Here is a 21,508-nt window from a genome sequence, read left to right on the forward strand (position 1 = left end):
AGAGCCGTGGCAAAGAAATATGGCCTAATACGAACCAGTCTACAATTAAAAAACCCTGCTCACAAATATTCTTTCGGTCCATCACGAGTTCTTACGAAGGAAGAGGAGGATACTAAGCCTATGACTATTCAAAATGTGTAACATGAATTAGAGAGGTACGCAGTTTGCATTATTGCTGTGGTTCTTAACGATGAAAGGAAAATTTCATATTTGTAGGTGGATTCTCGAAATGGCAAGGAAAGGTTTCCCGAGAAAGAGAGGACATAATTTCCAGCGTACAGAATTTTTTGATATTAAATCCACGGTGGAAACTTTCAGGAACAACCGCCCAGGTGAAGGATGGCTGAAGGTAATAAGATATTCGTAGAACTGTTTATTAGTATCCATGTGATTGTAAATACTTTTGAATGTATTGAGTTCTCCTTTTTGTTTACAGGCTTTCCTGCGTCATCCTCAAATAAAAGAGAGAACAAGTGAGTCAGTAACAGCAGCAAGTTCACGTATCTCGGAAAGTGATGTTAGGAAGTGATTTTGCGACGTAAAGAAGTATATTAATGTGAAAAACCTTGAAAAGGCTGTGAAAGATCCATCTAGGGTCTTCAAAGGAGACGAAACCAGTTTCAAAATATGTCCCTCAATGGGTCGAGTGCTAGTGAAGAAGGGGAAAAACGTCTATTTGGTACAGGAGGGACTTTCTAACGAGAACATAACTGTTATGTTCACCTTTCCGGCCAGTGAGAAAACATGTTACCCAATGATTGTCAATCCCTATAAAAGAATTCCTGAAAAGATTTCAGAATCTGTTCCCAAGGAATGGGGAATCCCTCAAAGCGACGGTGGGTGGATGACTCCTGTTTGAATACATATCGTAGCAAATGCGTTTCACCCCTTTCTTGTGTCTGAAGATATAGCACTGCCAGTAGTACTGTTTGTTGACGGACATGGATCACATCTAACTCATCAATTAAGTGTCTTGTGTCGTGATTTACAGATTGAGATATTAGCATTGTATCCAAATGCTACCCGCATCTTACAACCTACCGATGTTGCTGTGTTTCGTCCCCTCAAAGTATGCTGGCGAAAGGCAGTGCGTGATTGGTATTCTAATCATCCAGGTGAGGTTCTAAACAAATTGCCTTTTGCTCCTCTGCTGAAGAAGATAGTTGAGTCTGCTGCTAAACCTGAAACCCTGGAAAAAGGTTTTGAAGTATGTGGTATTTATCCTTTAAATCCTGATGTAGTAGATTGCTCCAAATGTTTTGGGAAATCTAATGTAACAGCGGTCCCGAAGGAGCAGGGACAGATTTCCTGCAATGATGAAAATATCTCAAATGTAGTTATGAATTATGACACATTTTTCAGCATTGTCGGAGCTGAAAAAATCGAAACATTTAAGAATAGCGATGGCACGGTTCTGCGAGAAAGCAGCGAAGATTTTCTTTCTTTTTTCTGAATATGGAAATATTTCAAGGAAGAGAAGTACTTCAGGCAAATGTCAGGTGCTGAATCAAGCAATGCAGCAAGTGGCATGGTTCAGTGTAACATCCACTCATCCAATCTGAAGGATATTGATTGCAAATCAACTAGCGGGACTCCTGAAAAAAAAGGGGCAGGAAACATCCCTAGCAGTGTGACCCCAAAAAATGCCACACAGCACAACCAAATATGCGCAGAAACTAGCAATGTCTCAAGGAAGGGAATGTACACAGGAGAGGAGGAAAAGAGTTCAACCAGCACGAATACCTCAGTAGTCAAAAGAGCCCATTTAGACCATATGGAGGAATTTCTCGTTTGGCCTGAACTACTAAGAGTAAAGGAAAGAAGATCACAGACAGCCATTTGCTGTGACATAAAAAAATATCAAGACATGTTTGAGAAGAAGCGCCTTCCTAAACTTGCCGCAGAGGAAGAGAAAGAACAACGGAAAAGTAAATGTGCAGAACTTAAAGGGAAAAGGAATGCAAGGCAAGCGACAGATGCACAATTAAAAGGAAATTATTTAGGAAAGGTGGAAACAAAGGGAAATACGTTGTGACGATTGCCACAGTTCATTTCAAGAAAAATCTAAGAACCACAAAAATCATATCCTGGCTGAGGACGAGGATGGGTTCCTTTGCCATTTCTGCTATAATGTGAAATCAGCCAGTGAAGTTGAAGATTTCAGTGACAATAGTGTGCATGATGATGACAATGATGATGAAGTAGGTGAACTATATACCCTAGTAAAACATAGAATTTAACACTTTGTTCCAAGAAAAGTATGATACACTATAATATAGGAGTTTATAGATTGTTCAGTAAACCCAAGATACAACGTCACTAGTAGAAATATGGAATGGCCAATTACTGTACCAACTGTGGACAATTACTGTCAGAAGTGGCCAATAACTATACGTTGTCACAAACTTATCAATACTTTAATGTGTAAATCTGTAATATTATTTTATCACAAGTGTCTTAGTCCTTCTTGAATTAAAAATGAATAACTATTGCAAAAATCTGTTTCACAAAATTATTTACTGCAATTCATGAAATTTATTTCATAAAAAAATTCAAATTATCCTTAAGTGGCCAATAACTGTATGGTTTACCCCATATGACAGATACAATACCAGATCATGTGAGAACGGAAACGCACTTACAGAGAACATGTACCTACTTAGTGAAGTAGTGTTAGAAAGAAGTAATTTTATTCAATCATGAACACAGCATTAAAATTTATTCTCACTTCATTCAAAAAATTATATATCAGTTAATTCTCTTCTCCACCACATGTGTATTAATTCCTTTCCTGACCCTTACCGTTTTTAGGATAGGATTGAGTTGTTCTTTGTCATATTGTACACTACCTGCATCTCTGACTGAGAATAAGAGTGTGATTGTCACATCATCACTTTCGTTGTACCCAGCATTTCTTTGAAAGACTAACAATTGCAAAACTGTTTCAAGATGGCATCAGGTATGCTGAAACCCTTATGAGACACAGAGAATACTATTGATTTCAGTGAGTTTAATCCTGAAAATAAAGGTGTCAGAGACAATTAATTGATTCTTGATAATGCAAGTGATGTACAAATATGGGCATAGAATGATCGCGATCAAAGTAAACTCAACTGTGTTGTGAATCAAAACGTGAACAGACAATGGAAGCATGTGCGACAATGAGGCAGAATAACTCAGATGGGCAGTACACCTGACATCAACGCTCCTTGCCGAGGCAATCTGATGAAGGGCAGCCATATTTTGTGTAGTCAAACAAAGTGGGTTGCACAAGAGCATCATTAGTTCACCTGACAGAGAGATTGTGCGTGGTGACTGAATTTCATAAGTTTGATGAAGTGAAAAGTTAGATTGTCAGCTTTAAGAACCCCATCCACTTACTCAGCATATGGCTGCACTAACTGGAATAATAAAACCAAATATGTATTGTATTTTACTGAATGATAATAGAGATTAATTTTTTGTAATTTTGTAATTTCTGTTTGTAATTAATGATTTACACAGTGAAAGTAATAAAAGCCATGGTGATTATTTATTGGATTATGTTTCTAATTTCCTTTGAAGAACAAGGAATTAACACAACATGGATTGTGAAAATGAAAAGAGAAAAATGGTATCCCACTCAATATATTGTAGTCATTTGTGCTCTCTACTCTTCGAAGGTAAGTACATGTATCAAACAAATGACCAGCGGTGATTACTGGCAAATGCCATTCCAACCATATTTCCATTTTCCCCACATTTGCAATTGAAAAAAAAAAAAAAGTAACCGAGAAAACTCACCTGAGGTGATTGATGAGGAACATTCTGCAGAACAATGTAAGTATAAAAATTGGGGAATATTAAATAATTTCAAATTATTTAGATGTTTAAATATTCTAGGTGCTGGAATTTTGCCTTGCAGGAGTTCTTTAATGTGCCAGTAAATCTACTGACAAGAGGGAAGTTTTAAATTAGCAAGAAATCATGGAAGGTCTTCACAAGAGACAATGCTTCAAGTCTCAATGGTTTGGATAGCTACTTCCAAGAGGTGATCCAAGACCTTATCAGACTTCATGCCAACCCAACTGTGCATCAGTATCCCCAGTCTGTGAGTAAGTTCGCTTTGACCATAAATTTTTATAATACAGTTAAATCAGAAAATTTTTAACTACCGCATCTTCAAGCTTATCATCAGTGGGCAACATCAATTGATGGCAGTCCAGGTGTTACAGAGGAGAGTTCAAAACAAATGCAAAGAAGTTACAGCTGCTGTAGTTCAGAACCAATCCTGGGAACTTTCATATTTGATTGAATGTCAATTAAAAATGACTCAGTTTGGCACATTAAACAGATTTGTGGTTCTGATTCCTTAGGTCAAGGTTATTTCGACACTAAGGAGTGTGAAGTGGCTAAGGAAGCATTAGTTTTTATAGTACCTAATAGAATTGAATACCAGCTGGAAAATGCTGCTAGGTTACCGCCAGGTTAGTGTCTTGTCAGTGGAGTTCCAAAAGAAGTGAAATTTAATTTGATGAAACATTATTTCAGAAAGCTGCATGAGACGGGTATAAAAATTATTTATGACAGTGTGTGATGGGACTGTGACTAATAGGTGTGTGATGCAAGGCTTGAGGGTAAAGTTTGATGGACTGAACTCCCAGTGCTGGTTTCCCCATTCAGAAGAGGAAATACTCAGGAAAACTTGTAAATTTATGGAAGCAGAAAGCCTGCATGTTGGTATAAGATTTTTTTTACAAGTTGCTTTACATTGCACCAGCACAGAAGGGTCTTATGGTATTGTTGGAGAAGGAAGGGGCTAGGAGGGGCCATGACCTTAATTAAGGTATAGGCCCAGCATTTTCCTGGTGTGAAATTGGAAAGTACGGAAAACCATCTTCATGGCTGCTGACAGTGGGGTTCAAACCCACTATCTCCTAAATGCAAGCTCACAGATGCGTGTCCCTAACTGCATAGCCAACTCACTTGGTGGTAACAGATTAAGGAGAAACAAAGTGAGACACAAAATAAAGGTTTTATAGCTGCACAAACCTTAAATGATTCTGTGGCAAAAGCCCTTATATTTTACAGAACTTGAGGTGTTTGCTGATTGTGAAAGCACCATTCAGTTTGTCATGATACTAAATCTGGCATTTGATTTATTAAATTCATGCCATCCTACAGATAAGGGAACCGAGGCAGCAATCAGAACATTCAACAAGTCCAACATCCATGCTGATATTGAGAAGTGCATTATCTGATGGCTCTCCCTTTTGAAAATCTATGAAAAAATTGTGATCAATGGTACTAATTTTGATTGATTAAGTGCACAAGATCTTGTCGAAACATATGTCTGGGGAGACGATTCTGTTCTAAAGTACTTTCTCATAAGCAGGTTCAATAAATTTTTCCTGTGTGAGGAACAGATGGAGAAATAGAAACGATCACAATGCACCTCAATACAAAGCTGCGTACAGGAAGTGTCTCATTGGTCAGATTGACACATCTTGTAATTCTAATGTGTCTTTGAATGATATTGTTTTGTTGAACCCTCATGTTGTACCAACAATTTCACAACATAATGATTTTACCAAGTTTGATCATGTTTATGTCACCAATTATGAAAATTTTGTTGACTGTATTGCAGGCAGTGTGGTAAAACATACCTATAAATCAATTAAAAGTGTGCAGTGTTTTTGTGTTTTGCAGTGTGTATGTGTGTAAGTGTGTGAGCAATGATACAAAATGTGGATTGCTAAAGTGTAAAGATGCAAATAATTCACTTTTGAATCTGTCTGAATATATTAGATATGTAAAGTAGCAGAGAAGTTATTTAGAAGTGATCTTTCTACTTTGAGGAAAAACAGAAAAAATACACTGGCAGAAAAAGAAATTCCAAGATCAAAAAGAGTTCCACTAGGTAAATGAAATTCGGGAGGTGTGTTTGTACATCTGAAATATGATGCCTATTCAAATTTGTGCACCTGCCGATGAAGAGTGATGATAGTAGCACCACTATGACCTTGCAAAGCAAGTTTGCTTGAATGCGTGCTTTATTCTTCGTGATCGTTAGTCAGTGTCCAGTGTTGAAATTGTAAGGCCGATGTGAGTCAAACATGTCTTTAAGGAGATGAAGAAGGCATATCAGCACCTTACTGAGTTTGAACAATGCCATAGAATAGTGCTACAAGATGGTGGGTGTTCTTTCTGCGATATTGCAGAAAGACCTGACAGCAATGAATCCATGGTATTGGCAACAATAGCCATGGGAAGGCACTGTCTGAAGAAGACCAAGGTCCAGCTGCACACAGGCCACTATGGAGATAGAAGACCACCATATTCGTCGCATGGCTGTGGTGCTTTGCTTGGCACCAGAGTGATACAGCAAACTGTAACAAATCAATAACTTGAGGGACAGGTCCGAGTCAGATGTCCTGTAGCATTCATGCCACTAATTGCCACCTGCAACTTCAGTGGTGTCAAGCTAGAGCTCATTGGAGAGCAGAGTGGAATCCTTTTGTGTTCTCAGATGAGAGCTGTTTCTGTTTTCGTGCCAGTGATAGCCATAGTTTGATAAGGAGGAGGCCAGGTGAATGCTTGGAACCAAGCTATAAGAGGCATTGACAAACTGGACATACACCAGGAGTTATAGTTTTGGGGAATGATTTCCTTTGACAGCAGGAGTACTCTCAATGTTATTCCAAGAACCTTGGCAACAGATTTGTACATCAGAATTTTGGTTGAACCAGTTGTGCTACCATTCATTCACAGCATTTAAGGGGATATTTTACAATAGGGTAACACTGCTGTCACACAACGTGTTCTACAGAGTGTTAATCATTTGCCTTGGCTTTCATGATCACTAGACCTTTTGCCCATTGAGCACATATGGAACATCATGGGACAGCAAATCCAGCATCATTCAATAGCAGCATTACCCTTTGGTGATTTGACTGACCAAGTGCAACAGGCATGGAATTCCATTCCATAAAATAACATATGGCACCTGTATGACACAATGCATGCATGTTTGCACACCTACATTCAAAATTGTGGCAAACATCGTGATGCACGTCTTCTTGCACACTTGAATCTGTGATGTAGAAACTTGAATCAAATAAATATGTTACCTAGACAGCTGGTTAACCTAAATTGCATTCCTCTAAACTAATGTCTTCTGGAGCTGGAATTTCATTCCCTGCCAGTGTATTATGCTGAAATATCAGTGAGATGTATTTTCAGTGTTAAGACAATGTTTATTCTCAGGCCATACACATTTTTTACTGCTACTGAACCATATGAAGAATCTCATTACATTGCTCTCATCAAACTCATTTAAAAAAGCAAACTGTTGCTGCAGACTCCATCATGCCCAGAGGAAATTCCAAATACTGAGAGGAAGTCAAGTGAGGCATGAGGCAAAACCTTTTCAAGGACCAATGAGGAACACTTCAGGCCTACAAACAGCATGGTTTGACTTGTCATTATTGTTTAGAACTCTGTATTTTTTGCTGAATTGCCATTATCATTCTTCTGCATCATCCTGTAATTTTTTCGGTTATTTATTTTTCTATAAGTTGCTTTATGTCACACCGACACAGATAGGTCTTATGGCAAAGATGGGATAGGAATGGGCTGGGAGTGGGAAGGAAGCAGCCATGGCCTAAATTAATGTACAGCCCCAACATTTGCCTGGTGTGAAATTTACCATGGAAAACAATCTTCAGGGCTGCTGAAAGTGCAGTTTGAGCCCACTATCTCCTGAATGCAAACTCAAATTCCCTAACTGCATGGCCAACTCGCTCAGTTCTGTAAAATTGTGTTTCCTTGGTTGAACTGCCATCCATTTCCCTCCCATTTTCTTGTTGTACAGAGTGCTTGATAATGTTCTTGTATAGGTTTTAATCTTCATTTAACCTGCTTTGCATCTATTAGTATAATACTTTTTTTTTTTCAAATCTACTCGCTTGCAGGATTTGTTATTAGACACTTCACTTTTCATTGGTATTGGACATTCATTTAGTTTTTGTTCCATGCGCTAATTATTTTTGTCATAACTTTACCCTCCACCACCATAACCCCTCTGCTTTTCTGACACGACTTGTACTGGAGGAATAGACCTATAAGTGAGCAGCATTGTAAAGAATGCCATCCATTTCTACTTTTGTTGTATAGAACCCCGTATGTATTATTTATTACACATGAAGAAATAACATGCTCATATTTATGATTATGCAGTACATTATCTTGATTTTGGATGATGCTACTCTCCCTCCCAGCTAAACTGCCATTTGCAGGAAATAAAAACAAACTTCAGTTACTAATACTAACGATACCAGTTCGATACTTTATTAATGGTGTTATATCACATTAGTACAATCTTTTGGGTAACTGTAAGGTCTTTAATTCTGTGCCAGTGATTCAATGCATTTTTTTCTATATGTTTCATCATTTGAGAGCCACACTCCCTTACACACGTGACAACTGAAAACATGGCCAATGTTTGTTTAGTTAGCTTCAACTAGCCAGTGCTTCTGCTTCTCTATGTTATTCTGCCTCATTGGTGTGCAAACATGAGAACTGTTTTGAGGACATAAAGAACACACAGGTGATAGTCATCACCAGGATATTGCTGAATGTCTTAAGGAAATATTACCTAATAGAGGTGTTGCTGGTGCGGTTAAGCCTGGTGCACCTCATTCATAAGTGGTGAAATCTTGTCAAACAGTGTATGAGAGATTTACAAAAGAAGAATGTGTGGTACTGAGCAGTGGCTGTGTGGTTTGGGTCACATAGCTGTCAACTTGCAATCGGAAGATAGTGGGTACGAACCTCACATTCAGAAGCCCTTAAAATGGTTTTCCATGATTTCCTGTTCTTACACCAGGCAAATGCGAGGGCTGTACCTTAATTAAGGATACAGTCACTTCCTTCTCACACCTCGCCCTTTCCTATCCCACCACAGGCATGAGACTGTTGGTGCTGGTACGACATAAAGCTAAATTGTAAATAAAGAAAATCTAGTCGAAGATGCAATCTCATCTATGAAGAATAGTTTGTGTAGTTTAATGCAGATACGTGTCATTTTGTTTAACATTCCCCATAGACATGACCTGATGCATAATTTGTGTGTAAATACATTAGTCTGGAAAATAAATCAGCAGCTTAATAATATACCGGTAGTGAAACATTTTTAAAGTACTGAAATATTGGATATGAAGAACTTGGATAAGGTAAAGGAAATGATAATGGAAACAAGGAAGAAGAGATATCAGTTCCACCTGGATATAAAGAAGAGAAGGATTGAGACTGTAATTCCAGTCAAGGAGTTATGGAGGAAGATGATGGAAGCAAATAAGATGTATAACAAGAAGATGGAAATGGAGATTATCAACTACCACAGCAAGGGGAGACAACAAGTAAGCAAGGAAGACAGTATCATCCTTCAGAAGTTAGAATGTCGATGAAAACGAGAATACTCCTAGCAACTAAATCAGATTACTTTATCTGACCTGAGGTATATGCAACAGGAAGTACAGTACACAGTGCAGCTTTTTTGGTGGAAGCAAGATCAACCCTGAAGAATCCAAAATTTTAAAGAAAAGTAAGTGCATTCACACTGAAAAAATGATAAGCTTAAGCATTTTTCATTAAAATATCTGTAGCCTAAGAAATAAAACAATAAAACTAAGCAAAGTCTTACGGGATAATAATTTGGTCCTTTTTGTGTTATTGAAGATTGGTTAGATAAACAAGAGGAGGAATTTATTCATCTGAATGGTTTTGTTCTAATTGATGCAATTTGTAGCACCATTCAGACTAGAGGGTGTGCTATATTTGTATCTTGTGATTTGATATGTGAAGTTACTGATGTGTCACAGTTTACTATAGAATCACATTGTAAACCCATACGGTAGCTACTTTCCTCCCTGCATTCAACATGGTCCTGATAGCCTTTTATCACACCCCTTCCAGTAATATTAATATCTTTCTGGAAAAAAAGGGATGCATTGCTAGATTATAGGCCTGTATGGAATTAATGTCATGACCTAAAATGAAAATAATTTGTGGAGACCTTGATGTAGATCTTAGATTTACTAATAGAGAAACTTTCATGGTTTGTAATCTTTTTAAATGTTAAAGATTATTTCATACTATCAATGAACCAGTGGTTGGCAGTCCTGTTTGGATAATATCTTCACTGACTTTAGCACACAATGCTTTCAAGGAATATTAGTTAATCCTTAGATGTCTGATATTTCTGGGGTATATTTAATTTACTTCTACCTGGTAAACAAAGGAATGACAGATCACCAATTTTAATCAGGGTTAGGAAAATCTCAGAAGATAATGTTGAGTTACTTAAGATTTATTTATTGGAACTGTTTTCAGAAAAACAAAGCACTTAAATATTGTAAAATATTTGTCAATGTAGTTATTGCAGCATTTAAGTATTATCACCCTATTACATGGACTAAGAAATATACTAATCATCAGAAAACCAAGCATCAAGTAAAGTGGTGCAGAGATGAGCTTGAAGTTTTTAAAAAAATTTATGCTAGTCTATGAAATTAATAAAATTCAAAACTCAATAAGTGACAAAAATGCATATCTTAGCACACAAACCAAATATAAAGTGGCAGTTGCAGAAGCTAAAATTTCAGTAAATATTAGCTTATTACAAAATTCCAAAACTATGTGCAATGCAGCTTGGACAGTAACTAAGGGGTGTCACATCCTTAACATACCACCTATAATTTTAACTAACCCAAATTTGTTTAAAGGGCCGATGACCTGCGATGTTAGGCCCCTTAAAACAACAAGCACAATTTGTTTAAAAATTACTTCATCCTTTCATTTGAAGACGTCTATGGTAACTTTCAACAACCAAGCAGTCTCACTATGAAAAGGCTGGCAAATGTGAATTTCCAAATGAACACAAATAGCTTACATTTCAAATAGAGAGTGGTTAGCTGTGAAGAGGTGGAAAAATGTGTTGATTAGATGAAACCTTCAAACAGCAAGATCACTATGGCTTTACCAATATAATTTTAAAATCTCTCATTAGTTCCATATTAATTCCACTGACAAAGATCATCAGTAAATCACTTCAAACTGGTTACTTTCTTGAAGAACTAAACATTTCTAGGGTAGCTCCAATGTACATAAAAAAAGGAGATAGGTCAGACTATATGAGTTATTATTCAGTGTCTCTTGTTCCAATTCTCACAAAATTTTTAGAATCTGTGATTCTAATACAGATGTCTAACAAACTTTTGTCAGAATTGCAGTATGGCTTTACGTGATGTAAATACTCTGGATGATGTTATTAGCTATATAATGGACAATTTTAAGGAAATAAATTATATTAAGGTTTCAATTGTGACCTTAGTAGGGCCTTTGATTGTGTCCCACATGATATTTTTCTTGAAAAATGAGCTTATTTTGGTATTTCTGGAAAGGAACTTACAAGTTTTAGATGAGACCCATCTGGTCGATTTCAGTATATGGGGTTATTTCAAAGGAAGCTGAGGTGAAATATGGTGTAGCTCAGGGGTCTGTCCTTGATCCCTTGTTCTTTCTCATCATGTTAAATGAATTAGGTGGGAACATGCAAACAAATACTGTTCTGTATACATATGACTCCAATTTTATGAACTCACGTAACAACCTCAGCGAACTATTTTTGTCATCTGATTACACATTGGAATAAGCTAAGTTATATTTAAAACAAATGGCTTTCTCCTGAATGATGATAAAGCTCAAAACCTAATTTTTAATCTTAAATTTCATATAAATGAATAAAAATATGTTAAACTCATTTGGTATCCACCTCAACCCATGGCTGACATGGGAATATCATATTAATCATGTCTGTGTCAGATTATCCAGACCTAAATATTTCTAGGGTGGTTCCAATATACCAAAATGGGGGATAGGTCAGAATATAGGAGTTATTGTTCAGTGTCTCTTGTTCCAATTCTCTCAAAATGTTTAAAATATGTGATGCTAATGTGATGATACTTTCTCTCTCATCTGGAGCATGTAGTAACCAAACCTTATATATATTCAGCATATTCCACATGTTTTCAAAATATCTACAGGTATGGAATTTTAAGTTTTGGAAAAAATTATCACAATAGTAACATTTTAATGTTATAAAAGAAAGCTATTCATACAATTGACAACGTTCCTCCTCACATCCACTGTAAGCCACTGTTCATTGAGCTGTCTATCCTTAAAATTAAAAATGTATATATATATATATAGTCTTCTGGTGTATATTAAGATTAAGCCCAGTAATGAGTTACCAGGGTGTCAGAGCACCATACACTTCCACAATACCAGGTCATCTTATAGCTTTATATAGCATGGTGTAGGTTAAAAAACTCAAAAATATCTTACTGTGTTAGGTATCACTATAATAAGTTAAGCTGAGAATTTCACTTGATGATGATGATGATGATGATGATGATGATGATGATGATGATGATGCTTGTTGTTTAAAGGGGCCTAATATCTAAGGTCATCAGGCCCGAGAATTTCATCAGTGCCCATTAAACATTTCCAAACGGCATCTTTATAAATGGTTATTTGTAAACCCATGGCATTCCATAAGCGAGTGCATTATTATTATTATTATTATTATTATTATTATTATTATTATTATTATTATTATTATTATTATTATTATTATTATTATTATTATTTGGTATGGCTTTCAGCAGTCAGCTTACGTGGTTTAACCTACATTTTCAACAAAGTTTTATGTTTTTTTCCGACTGTCAACAATACCATTGAAACAAAACAAAGCAAAAAATCTTGTGACACACATAGCCCAATAAGGATGTTCACCTGTCAGTACAACTATTACCCTCTAAGATCATCTGCATATATTCGAGTGCCACTTGAACCTTGTATCAGCCTTCAATCCAGAACTAAAATCCTTGGCCTGGCCAGGAATCAAACCTGCAGCTGACACGCTACCTATGGACCGGAGGGCTGGCTCTCAACACCATTAAAACTTTACATAAGTGTTCTCTAACCTTTTTTATCATGGTGAACAGGCCCATAGCTGAGGAGGAGGTGGTGGGGGGTAGGGAGGCCAGTGTTAATTTTGCCCTGCCTAGCTCAAATATAATTAGTGTAGATCCTAAAATATATTAATTTGGACTTGATAATATGTGGTGTACTAGTATGTGCCCATAGCATTGTATGAAATTACAAAGCGCTCATTATGAGTCCGAGTCAGTTTCATGCCGTCCCTACTCCCTTGCACTTCAGTCTTATAACCACTTGCGTCGTTGGTATCTTCACCTTCTCAATGTTCTTGTGCATATTTTTATTTTAAATAATACGGCTCTCAAATGAAAAATCAGTCTCATTTCCAATAATTAAAGCCCTGGATTTTAATTGCATTGTTGCATTAAATTAGCATATCCTGTAACTTAAATCTGCTGACTGGTTTGGTTCTAGAAACAAGCTGAATACCCTTATTTAAAAAATACTGTTCATTTTATATAAAATATGTTCAATGTTTTGAATATGATAGCTACAACTTTGTCATTACAATAAATGATATGCCGATGAACGAGTCTCTTTTTAAAGACCGCATTTGTTATTGCAGTTTGGTGGGTACATTGATGCACCTTTTGATAAACAGACTGCCCAATCCCTCCCCCATTTTAAAACCATAAGGCTGGCTGCATGCCTGCGGAGAACCCTGAAAATACTAAACCAAACCATGGAGAACCCTGGCTGCTTGACATATATTAATATGTTAACATAGATAAAATTGTGTTGTAGAGTAGGTTAGCCAAATTACATTTCCTATATTTTCAATAAAATTTTAGAGTAGTATAAAGGCATTCAATTTTATTTTATAATTTAATAAACTGTTCCTTATTAACAAAAGCAATATGTTTTAAAATTTTATACAAAAGCATTTTCAGTTAAGAAATTTACTTTAATTCTTTATCTGAAATGCCTGTTATTTTTTTTAATATTCACTGGCAGTTCAATGTAAAGCTTTCCAAGTGATTGCAGGAAACTGATTTACACTGACGGCAAAAAGTCCTCATGTTGAATCGTCAGCCAACTCTGTGTGTAGCATTCACTACAGCACGACCAGAGCTGTGACCCTTCAGTTGCATGGGAAATTAAACTCCACACACTATCCATGTCTCAAGGCTAGTGAAAATGGGAATTAGTAAAGACCAGCTGTGACTATCTGGGATCATACATAACTTCTCTCCAGTGACTTTGAAGTTTTCTTCAATATTTCATCTACATTTGCTCAACGAATTATCATTCACTTTGTAACAGTTTTATAACTCACTTATTCCCATTGTTCATTTTATGCATGTAATATGGATAATCTTTCTATACAGTTCAGTCAAACAAAATGAAAATGAATATACTGTACTCTGATAAAAATATATATTTGATGTTCCTAAATAATATTTATTCACAATCTAGGCAGTTAGTAATTGCCTTAAAATTTTGGTTTATCCTTCAATGACTAACTGGAATATATGAGCTGTCATAATATTATGAACTGCAGAATAGTTAAATATTGACTCTCTATTGAAACCAAACAATGCCAAAATTGTAACCATATAATTATTTAACAGTGGAATAGGAGTCTCAAAGATCAAAAAGAACATGACATTTAAGTATTTAACAGTGGAATAGGAGTCTCAAAGATCAAAAAGGACATGTCATTTTTTTAAGAAAGGAACATTCTTGTTTTACAGAAAATTCTGAATTGGTAATATGATAAAATCACAAGCACGTCAGAAAGTTAAGAAACAGTGTGATCTTTAGAATGAGAAGAGTATAATGTAAAATATCTCATTAGAGATCAAACTGTAACACCCAGCAAACTAACAAGAAATGAAGAGTCCATATTGGCCTATTTGATGAATAATTACATATAATTATCTAGGCCTATAATGAACAAAATGAGACAGAATTGGTCAGGAGAAAATATTTCATGTTATAAGTACTATTGGCTTGTTTATGTCTGAGAAAATTATGATATTCATAGCTGATGTTCATACTAAGAAGCAGTGAGCCTATTTGCAGTACACCTTTCACTAAATGAAATAAATGCCTACTATTCCCTCCACATTATGAAGGAAACCAATATTTCTTTTTCACTCTACATCATCCCCTCTTCAGTACTACATGTAAAACTGCCACATGTATGGTATGTCTCAGTGCTCACCTCTCCTCAGCTTCCTTCATCCACATCTCAAGTACAGGCTTGATCTTCTGTGCACTCTTTGGTGTTATATCCAATTTCTCAAACCTGACAAACAAATTAAGGCATCAAACACAAATGAAAATTTGTTAATAATTTCAAGTAACTTTTAACAAACAAATCATGCCATCTGGATAGATACTGGTAATTGAAAGTAACTTGATCTTGATAATTAAACAATACTTATTAATCCAAAAATACTTTTAAAATCTCTGCCAGAGAGGTTTTAGATTATTTTGAAACAGACAGTGGTATAAACTCACAAGCATAATACAAAGACTATAGATACCTACACTACAGGCTTATGAATGAGCCCAGCAAGGTAATTAGATTTTCACTGGAAATGTTTAACTACACATCATTGTAGTTGGCCTACAAATTTAAATAAACATTCAAGTTAACTAATATCAGGTTGTAAATAAAAATATAAACCCAGAGAAATCAAACACCAAGGTTAGACAATGGTTGTTGTGGCTTATGATCATGACCATTAGCAGGCCTACTTGTATGAATTTCAGTTTTTGCTCTAAAATCAACATCGATAAACACTAAGGTCTTGAATTCAATTGAATCTGCTACTTGTACAAAATATTTCTTCTACAAGGCCACTTAATAACCCTAAATTCATCATTTTATGAAGTAGGACAATGCAAAACTCTAAACCAAAATTCTGAGTTTGAAGAACACAGTGAGTGTATTTAGAGACTGTTTGGATGACATTCTTACAAACAAATTAAATTCAAGGAAGTGCTGCATGAGCAAGTGTTTCAAGGGAGATGTAAAATTGTTTCTGAAAGTGCAAAGCAACTCTCCTGGAGTACTCAGTTATTCACATCAAAGGGGCATACATTTTAAAACATATTTGAGTAACATTACTCTGAGCACTGTTCGATAGATAACTTTTGAAGCAAGTGCTAGAATTGTATGGATTTGTGATTGGTACCAATGGCAAAAAATCCTTTAAAACATCAATCAGCATCACTGATGTGAAATAACCCAAAATCAAAGAAGGTTCCAATAAGAATCTCTAAATTTTTGTAACTTTAATTGTTCCTTTTCCAGTTGTAGTCTAATCCAGGAATGTTTACCATTTTACCAATGAGATTCTTTTAAGCACCCATCAGTATAGCTCAGAATATCCATTGGTGATTATATGAAACAAAGAAATGTTATATTTTCAATCAAGATGTAACTCTTTATTATCTGTGATATTCATACCCTATAACCCTATTTCATTATTAGTAAAAACTTTAGTATATACTGCCCTGGATTACACTTGATTTGTTCAAGGTTAATTTTTTATTAGTTCTAAGATTTTGTTACGTTCTTATTAATTATTATTCTTGTATGGTAAGTTTGCATTTCTATGAATCTGATTCTCATTATTATTTTATTTTTAAAAATAGCTCATAAACCTGCAGAAGACCAATAACATAAGGGTCTCACCATGACAATATCATCTCATATCGATGAACAACTACATAATTTATTAATCATCACTCGCACCCAGCTTGCTGTAGTGGAGAATTTTTTATTGATGATGATCACTGTACTTAAATAAATTATGCAGCCTGTAAGAAATCCTAGAGATGTTCCTCAGCAAAAGTGAGATTATTTTTAAAATGATCCATAGTCAAGACATAATAATGCCATGAAGAAAGTATTAATAATGAATTCAGTTGGGGAACAGAGTGATAACAGCATTCAAAATTTAACTATTTCATGCAAATGTAGGAGAGGCTGAAATAATTCAGCATAGTTATGCTTGTTGTTTAAAGGGGCCTAAGAACTAGGTCAAAAGCCCTGATTATAGTTAAAAATTTGGTGATATGTTAAGGACAGTGCATACACAAAACACACTAATGATAAGCAGTCCTAATGTTAAGTTAAGATGGAAAGGAGGTGATTGATGAAAAGTTTTAATGACATTTAAAGTGGGTACAGAAGTTAGCAGATACACAGGTTTGTCATATAATTTACTATCAATATTTTAACTTAAGAAAGATGACTTTGCTAAGTACGCACTGTGGCTTCAATCCTGGTTTCTGACTGATGTTTGTTTAGGGTACTGTTTATACTTAATATTCATATAATAATTATTAAGAGAATATTAAAAAATACTCATCAGAGAAGATGGAAATTCCAACACCACAAAGGAATGTGTCAATCCGGTTGATTTTGGAGACATGGAATATGTAAATTGGTTGCAGACAAACCACCTCCTGTATGCTTAGTTGATAAGTAGTCTGTGATGAGCAGTGACGTTAAGTGTTTATTTGTGAAACGTGCCTCAACGGTGAGTGTAAACAGGAGACCAACAATTTTAACCAGCTGAAATGACCCAGACAACTGATCTGCAACAGAGTGCTGTGTAGGCTGTAGCTGCAAATAGGCCAAAATTCATCAACATATACGGCTGCAGTGGTCAAGAGAAGGGACACACGATTGGACACCTGGGACAGGGCAGACCTGACATGCAACAGTGCAAGGATATCACTGAATCATTCTAATGGCAACTATTTCAAATGGGACGTTTCAGCAGGGCAATTCCCATCCTCACACTGCAGGCAACTCAAGAGATGTTCTCCAAGACATTACACTTTTACAGCAGCCTGCCAGGACTGTTAAGCCCTACTGATGTTTGAGACATGATGGGTAGATGCCAGCACAACTCCTCTCAGCAATCCAGAACTAGGTTGAACCACTTTATTTCTTGTTTCAATTTAATTGTGATTCAATTCAATACGGAACATTATGAAATTTTTATCCTTAAACCCAGAACTAATGATGAACTGATTCTCACATTGCGGCAAACATGGGTTACAATTAATGATCCAGGGCCTTAGTGGCTCCATCCTGCATGGGATTCAGCAGTGTTTTACAGCTCAGAGTGGGCACACCCTGTACTAACCTGTGTCCCCATATGTGTACAGAGACACCTGGAAGTCTTATCATGGCATCATTGCCTCACATCTCTCCACCATGCGCACTTGGTACACCCCATGATGGTATTGCAATCTCCATTTTAGAACAGGAGGAGGAGAAATTTATATGCCTGGATTTAAACTAAATCTGATAATTTAGTGCATCACTTGAAAATATTCACCAGAAACATTTATACTGCAGGTTAACTTCTATATTCATTTTCTTAATTGCACTTTGGTCATTAGAAATAATGCCCTTCTTCCTAACAAATGTAATATAAGTTATGCTATTTTGAAACAGATGTCGATAATAATATCGATTGATATTTATCCTAGCTTATGTTAGGCCTATCTTACATCTCATCTACAACACACAAAAAACATGATGCATCAAGCATTCTATTGAAATAACTGGGATGGAAATAGAGTGGTATTTGGGCACAGATTAACTAGAAAGAATGATGGACATCAGTATCTTCTTCTTCTTCTACACTAACAAATTCCATATACACTCCACCCATTGGTTCCACATTCATATGGATTTCCTGTAGGATGTAATTGTTCTTTAAAGTAATCATGATATGCCATTTTATTTTATGAAATTAATTATTCTCAATGAAAAAGCTTCAGGGTGATTTCAAAAGGCTGGTGCACAATGGTATAATTTTATTGCCACAAGGTCCAAATACAGAATGTTTCTACTTGAAACTCAAAATACCCAACACAATTTACAAGAATGCACAGCATTTAAGTTGTCCAACATCTTCCAGAATAATACCAGCCAAACTGAACTTAACAGAAAGGACAGATGGGACACAGTTAAACAATAATTTAGATATTGTTAAAAAGGAGATATTATGGCAAGTGCAGACTTGTCATACAATGGTACTGCATTAATTTCATTAAAAATTAGCCAAGAATGATATTGACAATACCAAATTCTCTTTAAGAAATAAATGCACATAACTGATATAAAAAAAGTTTACTTCTGTAACTTAATTAATTAGTTCTTTTTTACTACAGTAATTATTATATGCAAAGTTACCAGTACAAGAATTTTTATGTTGTGCCTACTTGACTTCCAGATCTCTTACCATTATCACTGCTCCCTAGTCCACCCCGTTTCCCGGGATGTACCTCTGTACCACCATTCTAAACAAACTTCCTAACTTACAGTACATGTACTGGTACCACTGCAATTCAAATGAAGGCCATCTGAGCGTAGTTTAGGCAGTTATTTGCAAGTCTTAGGAAATTAAGGCTATCCTTGAACTTAAAGCTCAACCACAGGGCAATGAACTCTTATTGAACTGACATTACTTTACACAAGTTACAGAATAGAATATATTTTCTCCATTAATGTGACTAATGTTAATGAATTGCATAAGAAATAGTTTGATCAGCTAAACAGTTTTCAGTTGAGGGAAGTTTAATATGGAATATCTACAGTTCCTAAATCATTAAGCTATACTATGTGAGGTAAGTTGTTTACCCTGCTTTTGCTGTTCTTTCCCAGCATTTTAAAAGTGTAATGGGTGCAACATAGGCCTATGTCCTGCATGTTGACTTATTGCACAACCTTATGTGGAGAGATATATCCACCTGTAATGTATTTTTGTGGTGGTTGGCAGTGTGGAACATTGTGTGTGAATGAAATTCGTAGTTTGTGAGCCAGAAGAATTTTGTGGATGTCTAAAATCTCTGGCAGGGTCGAGAATTGGACCTGGGAACATCTGAACCAAGAGCTGCTATGTTAGTCATTCAGTGAAGGAGTCAGGTTACTTTTGCATTTATCAATAAATAAATAAATAAATAAATAAATAAATAAATAAATAAATAAATAAATAAATGTATAATGTTAGATTGGGATTTCCACTGGTACAGCTGGGTTATGAGAACTGATATGACTCTTATGAAGCTAGAAGTATTTTGAAAAGTAAATTACCCTCAGGAAAATTTTAGGCCTAATTTTGATCATACTGCTATATAGAAATACACAGTGTCCTTTGCCAATAATTCTCAAAAATAAACTACCTCATCTCTTTTCTTGCAGTCTTAAAAACTTCCTTATTTTGATAACCTAGCATAACATACTTCACTATATACAAAAGGAATATGATTGTGAACATGTAAGGACAGAAGTAAAAAATTCAGAAATTATTATAACGGAGATATTATGGCAGGTGCAGACTTGTCATACAATGATACTGAATTAATTTCATTAAAAGTTAGCCAAGAATGATACTGAAAATACAAAAATGACTTCAAGGAATGAATGCACATAACTTAACTAAAATAGAATAATACAGTTTAGTTCTTATTTACTAAGTTACCAGTACAAGAATGTTCATTCATTTCTTAACATTTTGATATTCTTTACCATTCTTCAACACCTATTATAAAATTTTCCCACTAAATATAATGCTCACGATCAATGTGCTTGAAATTATTTAATATACAAGATTATCCTGTAAATCTAAGATTTTATGCTGCCTGTTTTATAAATCCTTCAGAGGGAATTATATTTAAAAATCAGGCCCTGAAATTGCATTTTAATACAAGAGATTTGATGATTGTGGTAAACATATTAATTAAGAGGTAATCAAACACATTGAAATAAGGATTTACTTTTAAATATTCAAATAATATTCATTTAAATTAGTGAAACGACTTGTATTTGTGCTTTAATCCTATTCTTATACAGTAGCAAAGCAAAGTCATCTCCATACAGGCCATGAAGACTCTTGGAGGGGTGGAAGGTAAAGGCTTCCACTATCCGTAACCTTGGCACTTGAAGGGGTATAGTGATTTGCTCTGTGCCTGGCTGCCTTTGCCCCCAGGAATTAACCTGGTACTCATTTTTTGGTGTAGGCTGAGTGAACCTCAGGGCCATGTGCACCTCCGGAAGTGGAAATCTCGTTTCTTAAATTTTACGACTTCCTGACGGGGTTTCGAACTGTCGTCCTTCCGGGTGAACCGAGCACGCCTTTACCGTCTCAGTCAGGCAGTCCCTATTCTTATACAATACCAGTATATTATTTATGAGACTGTTTTCTAGCAATGAAGCATCAGCAGTATCAAATAAAATTAAATGTGTTATGAGTAAGCAAGCTGATATGATTGACATTTTTGGGATGAAAAACATGTATTATGTTGCAGGATATTCAACTTAATTGAGAAGGGTCTTAATGGTGCAGATGGTTACTGACCCTATTATAATATTAAGAGGATATTATGCCAAATGTATGCACTTTATCACATCATTTAAATAATTCAAAGGAAATTATCTGTGAGATATTACTACATGTGGTACATAAAGGAGTTTGATCACAGGGAAAAA

General features: G+C 35.6%; 1 protein-coding gene across 1 annotated transcript in view; it reads right to left on the bottom strand.

Annotated features, from left to right (window-relative positions):
* Nucleotides 1–21,508, bottom strand: part of pdm3 (pou domain motif 3) — a 568,723-nt gene that overhangs the window by 13,258 nt on the left and 533,957 nt on the right. Inside the window, exon 10 of the mRNA XM_067140052.2 lies at nt 15,209–15,292. Coding sequence (XP_066996153.2) covers nt 15,209–15,292 — 84 coding nt within the window. The remainder of the gene's footprint in view (nt 1–15,208; nt 15,293–21,508) is intronic.

The sequence above is a fragment of the Anabrus simplex genome, chromosome 2 (genome assembly GCF_040414725.1).
Source record: "Anabrus simplex isolate iqAnaSimp1 chromosome 2, ASM4041472v1, whole genome shotgun sequence".
Lineage (NCBI taxonomy): Eukaryota > Metazoa > Arthropoda > Insecta > Orthoptera > Tettigoniidae > Anabrus > Anabrus simplex.